General features: G+C 46.7%; 1 protein-coding gene across 1 annotated transcript; it reads right to left on the bottom strand.

Annotated features, from left to right (window-relative positions):
- Window positions 1-241: 241 nt before the first annotated feature.
- On the bottom strand, window positions 242-3,766 carry LOC135536707 (uncharacterized). The gene is made up of 5 exons (XM_064962967.1): window positions 3,318-3,766; window positions 1,293-1,679; window positions 914-1,048; window positions 618-694; window positions 242-406 (listed from the first exon to the last, which is right to left on the bottom strand). The coding sequence occupies exons 1-5, from the start codon at window positions 3,352-3,354 to the stop codon at window positions 389-391; spliced, it is 654 nt and encodes a 217-aa protein (XP_064819039.1). The 5' UTR covers window positions 3,355-3,766; the 3' UTR covers window positions 242-388.
- Between the last annotated feature and the right edge of the window lie 2,044 nt (window positions 3,767-5,810).

Here is a 5,810-nt window from a genome sequence, read left to right as displayed (position 1 = left end):
CTCACTCTGCTGGTATTGATGGCTGGTAATGGGTCTCACTCTGCTGGTATTGATGGCTGGTAATGGGTCTCACTCTGCTGGTATTGATGGCTGGTAATGGGTCTCACTCTGCTGGTATTGATGGCTGGTAATGGGTCTCACTCTGCTGGTATTGATGGCTGGTAATGGGTCTCACTCTGCTGGTATTGATGGCTGGTAATGGGTCTCACTCTGCTGGTATTGATGGCTGGTAATGGGTCTCACTCTGCTGGTATTGATGGCTGGTAATGGGTCTCACTCTGCTGGTATTGATGGCTGGTAATGGGTCTCACTCTGCTGGTATTGATGGGTGGTAATGGGTCTCACTCTGCTGGAATTGATGGATGCTTTCAGTCTCAAAATGCTGGATTTAATGGATGCGTAGGTACTGTAGTCAGAGAGAGCCATAGAGATTATCTGTTAATATTAATTAGATATCATATTACATTATATTATTATATATTATGTATTGCTGCTCTTTACCTTCTGTATTTAATGATTCTATCTGCCACTGAAAATACTCTTTCAATATGGCTGGGTTACCAAATACATGGACTACAAATCAAGATGGCCACCCAAAGTAAAACTACAACACCCACTCTGACTGTAGTCTGCTCTCTGCTGTCACTTCCCCTGCTGGTCGTCCTGTTCAGAGGAACCTGAGTCTCAGTTGGAGCTGCAGAGGAAGAGTTATCACCATTAAAACACCAAGTTTGAGGTTAAACGAGGACACATCAGTTAAAAGATAGTAGATGTTTACATATTGTCAAAATGCTTTTTTTAAATGCAGGTAAAAAAAATGAAATAATTTGCAAAATAACTAAGATTGATTAGGAATGCCCACTTAAAATATGAATTAGTGAAAAAGTGAATGAGAAAGTGAGAATGTGTTTACCTGTTGTTCTGCAGAAGGAGTAGACACAGAAAAGGGAGAGGAGAGCAGACACAGGACACAGACTGAACAGCAACATCCAACACAGACCACAGTCTACATCAGGGGAGGAGGAAGAGGACTCAGGAGGACTGATGTCTGGACACAAAATTATCTGAAACAGAAACAGAACTACACTATTAGAAACAATCAAGACCTTCTCAATGATATATTGATAGTCATGACTCTTGGTTGTTTAAAAATGAATTTGAGGAGACATTTGATGAGTTTAGATTAGTCTCAGAGAGTTAATTCAAAATAAGTTACACACCAATACTAATACAATATTAATAACACCAAAGATACAGACAGAAGATAAAGACAGAATTATAACTGTTCTTACCAAGTGAAATCCTAGTGGTGATGTTTCCATAGTGGTACAACTCTTTCTGTTTAATTCCTTCTTTCCCTCCAACATCCACGACCTTGTTCTCCTTCGTCCCACAGTAGTAGAGTCCCAGGTCAGACTCAGTGATGTTCTCAATCAGTAGATCATAGGAGTTGTTAGAGAGGTTCCACACCACATTATATCCAGGTGGAGAGATGTAACTCAACACCTTAGTTGAAATAACTAGAGGAGGCTGGTACTTGTGAGAACAGTTCCTATACCACATAATATAAACTCCAGTAGTTCTGTTACAGTCACAGTAGAGAGTGATGTTGTCTCCTGGTCGGACTCTCAGCTCCACCTCTGCTGCAGAGATCCCATCCTGACTGGAGGACACAGCACCTACAGGGAGCAGAGGAACAGTGTTACGATGATCTGACTGGAGGAAACAGCACCTACAGGGAGCAGAGGAACAGTGTTAGGATGAACTGACTGGAGGAAACAGCACCTACAGGGAGCAGAGGAACAGTGTTAGGATGAACTGACTGGAGGAAACAGCACCTACAGGGAGCAGAGGAACAGTGTTAGGATGAACTGACTGGAGGAAACAGCACCTACAGGGAGCAGAGGAACAGTGTTAGGATGAACTGACTGGAGGAAACAGCACCTACAGGGAGCAGAGGAACAGTGTTAGGATGAACTGACTGGAGGAAACAGCACCTACAGGTAGCAGAGGAACAGTGTTAGGATGAACTGACTGGAGGAAACAGCACCTACAGGGAGCAGAGGAACAGTGTTAGGATGAACTGACTGGAGGAAACAGCACCTACAGGGAGCAGAGGAACAGTGTTAGGATGAACTGACTGGAGGAAACAGCACCTACAGGGAGCAGAGGAACAGTGTTAGGATGAACTGACTGGAGGAAACAGCACCTACAGGTAGCAGAGGAACAGTGTTAGGATGAACTGACTGGAGGAAACAGCACCTACAGGGAGCAGAGGAACAGTGTTAGGATGAACTGACTGGAGGAAACAGCACCTACAGGGAGCAGAGGAACAGTGTTAGGATGAACTGACTGGAGGAAACAGCACCTACAGGGAGCAGAGGAACAGTGTTAGGATGAACTGACTGGAGGAAACAGCACCTACAGGGAGCAGAGGAACAGTGTTAGGATGAACTGACTGGAGGAAACAGCACCTACAGGTAGCAGAGGAACAGTGTTAGGATGAACTGACTGGAGGAAACAGCACCTACAGGGAGCAGAGGAACAGTGTTAGGATGAACTGACTGGAGGAAACAGCACCTACAGGGAGCAGAGGAACAGTGTTAGGATGAACTGACTGGAGGAAACAGCACCTACAGGGAGCAGAGGAACAGTGTTAGGATGAACTGACTGGAGGAAACAGCACCTACAGGGAGCAGAGGAACAGTGTTAGGATTAACTGACTGGAGGAAACAGCACCTACAGGGAGCAGAGGAACAGAGTTAGGATGAACTGACTGGAGGAAACAGCACCTACAGGTAGCAGAGGAACAGTGTTAGGATGAACTGACTGGAGGAAACAGCACCTACAGGTAGCAGAGGAACAGTGTTAGGATGAACTGACTGGAGGAAACAGCACCTACAGGGAGCAGAGGAACAGTGTTAGGATGAACTGACTGGAGGAAACAGCACCTACAGGTAGCAGAGGAACAGTGTTAGGATGAACTGACTGGAGGAAACAGCACCTACAGCTAGCAGAGGAACAGTGTTAGGATGAACAGACTGGAGGAAACAGCACCTACAGGTAGCAGAGGAACAATGTTAGGATGAACTGACTGGAGGAAACAGCACCTACAGGTAGCAGAGGAACAGTGTTAGGATGAATCACAGAATGTCATTTTGACATCATAAACTTCTCCTCGTGAAAATAGTAACGTCTTGTCTTTTCCACAGTCATCACAACATCACAATAATAAGATAACAAATCTGTTCAATCATAAAACCACATCAAGAAATCATCTATCATCCAGCTATGAGGCCCAGTAAAAAGTTACTCACATAAGAATGTAATCAGAGCGATACACAGCCTGTCCATCTGGTGGGTCTGATGGTCTGATGGTGACTGTCAGAGAGTAGCTGGGTCGTTGAGTAACAAGGTCTTTGCTGCTTATTTCCGTGTTCATGACTAGATGTACTTTACCATGAAAGGACATACGAGCAGCGATTGGTTCGATCGAGTGGAAAGTTTTCAGCTCGAGGTCCTTTTCTCTGAAACCCATGTTGTGACAGGAAGAGGAGGGTCGAGCATCGAGGTCGACAGGTTTCACAACAAAGGGGACGTCAATGGAAAATATCTGCTTCTTTGTGGTGGTTTACAAACACTGATGGGCATCAGAGGGCGATCAATTCAACATCTTTTAAAAGGCAAACTCAAAACATCCTATCTATGCAGATTACATTGTGATTACTGATTTTGAACTTTGAAGTAAATCTTAAGAGACAGAGGCCTAAAGTTGGCCAATCAGCTTTAGTCAGAACGCATCAAACCTGTAGTTTACTGGATTAGAATAACAGTAGAAATCCTGAGCCAGTCGATATGAACTAGTTATGATATCATCTAGTTTAGGGGTGTGACTTTTAGAGACTGACATCTTGGTTCCTCTTTAAACAGGAAAAGACAGTTGTTGTCCCTGGTCCAGTGGTTCACACCACAACACTGTTGTCATGGAGACCCACGAGGTCACAGGACACAACATGACGAGAGATTCTGAATCTATGTTACTTTTCATGATGGATCTTTGTATTTACAACACTTAACTTTGGTGGAGATAATAGTTAACTACAATACCCAAGATGCATTGGAGTATGTGCTAAATACCCAGTGTTAAACAGTACTTGTTACAACAATCAGATGAATGATCTCTGTGATTATCAATGAACAGTGGACAATCAGTTAACATCCACACTCTGGTCAATATGTGTGAAGGGGAGAGATTTATGTGACACATCAACTTGTAATAACAATGTTTAGACTCTCTTCCTCAGGCTGAATGACATCTCCATGGCAACAACAACAGGATGTCAGTGTGGGTTTCCTGGGTACTGAGTGTGTCTTCTCAGCCAATCAATGACTAGCTCTTATATGAGTCCTGTAATGCCAACATCATAATATCAGACTGGGGGGTTAAGGGGGACTGGGTTTCAGGTCTGAGGGGAGGACTGAGGGGTTAAGGGGGAACTGGGTTTCAGGTTAGAGGGGAGGACTGAGGGGTTAAGGGGGAACTGGGTTTCAGGTCTGAGGGGAGGACTGAGGGGTTAAGGGGGAACTGGGTTTCAGGTTAGAGGGGAGGACTGAGGGGTTAAGGGGGAACTGGGTTTCAGGTCTGAGGGGAGGACTGAGGGGTTAAGGGGGAACTGGGTTTCAGGTCTGAGGGGAGGACTGAGGGGTTAAGGGGGAACTGGGTTTCAGGTTAGAGGGGAGGACTGAGGGGTTAAGGGGGAACTGGGTTTCAGGTCTGAGGGGAGGACTGAGGGGTTAAGGGGGAACTGGGTTTCAGGTCTGAGGGGAGGACTGAGGGGTTAAGGGGGAACTGGGTTTCAGGTTAGAGGGGAGGACTGAGGGGTTAAGGGGGAACTGGGTTTCAGGTCTGAGGGGAGGACTGAGGGGTTAAGGGGGAACTGGGTTTCAGGTCTGAGGGGAGGACTGAGGGGTTAAGGGGGAACTGGGTTTCAGGTCTGAGGGGAGGACTGAGGGGTTAAGGGGGAACTGGGTTTCAGGTTAGAGGGGAGGACTGAGGGGTTAAGGGGGAACTGGGTTTCAGGACTGAGGGGAGGACTGAGGGGTAAGGGGGAACTGGGTTTCAGGTCTGAGGGGAGGACTGAGGGGTTAAGGGGGAACTGGGTTTCAGGTCTGAGGGGAGGACTGAGGGGTTAAGGGGGAACTGGGTTTCAGGTCTGAGGGGAGGACTGAGGGGTTAAGGGGGAACTGGGTTTCAGGTCTGAGGGGAGGACTGAGGGGTTAAGGGGGAACTGGGTTTCAGGTCTGAGGGGAGGACTGAGGGGTTAAGGGGGAACTGGGTTTCAGGTTAGAGGGGAGGACTGAGGGGTTAAGGGGGAACTGGGTTTCAGGTTAGAGGGGAGGACTGAGGGGTTAAATGCTATTTAAGTCTATACAAACCACAACCAGTTCTATCTTCTTGTCACGTGTCAAATGCTTCACCAGCGCTACTGTGGCCCTGCAAATGTTTGTGTGTGTGTGTGTGTGTGTGTGTGTGTGTGTGTGTGTGTGTGTGTGTGTGTGTGTGTGTGTGTGTGTGTGTGTGTGTGTGTGTGTGTGTGAGTGTGAGTGTTTGGGTGTGTGTGTGTGTGTGTGTGTTACCTCTGCCTCTCTGTACTCTGAGAGGGAGGGGGTGGTTTGGTGCAGACCTGCAGAAACCACAATTGTTTTCCATCACTGTCACACGTCACTTGGTCACCTACTGTGGCTTACGCTGGTGTGTGTGTGTGTTGATGTCTCTGGAAAGAGAGAGAGGGGAGACCAGAGAGAGAGGG

This window comes from Oncorhynchus masou, unplaced genomic scaffold (genome assembly GCF_036934945.1).
Source record: "Oncorhynchus masou masou isolate Uvic2021 unplaced genomic scaffold, UVic_Omas_1.1 unplaced_scaffold_653, whole genome shotgun sequence".
NCBI lineage: Eukaryota > Metazoa > Chordata > Actinopteri > Salmoniformes > Salmonidae > Oncorhynchus > Oncorhynchus masou.
Note: the sequence above shows the minus strand (reverse complement) of the source record. Positions and strands in the feature narration are given on the sequence as shown.

Coding starts and splice junctions, on each gene's coding strand:
- LOC135536707 (XM_064962967.1), bottom strand. CDS start 3,354: ATGGACAGGCTGTGTATCGCTCTGATTACATTCTTAT. Junction 1,680..3,317: donor CGCTCTGATTACATTCTTAT/GTGAGTAACTTT, acceptor TGCTCCCTGTAG/GTGCTGTGTCCTCCAGTCAG. Junction 695..913: donor CTCCTTCTGCAGAACAACAG/GTAAACACATTC, acceptor CTTCCTCTGCAG/CTCCAACTGAGACTCAGGTT.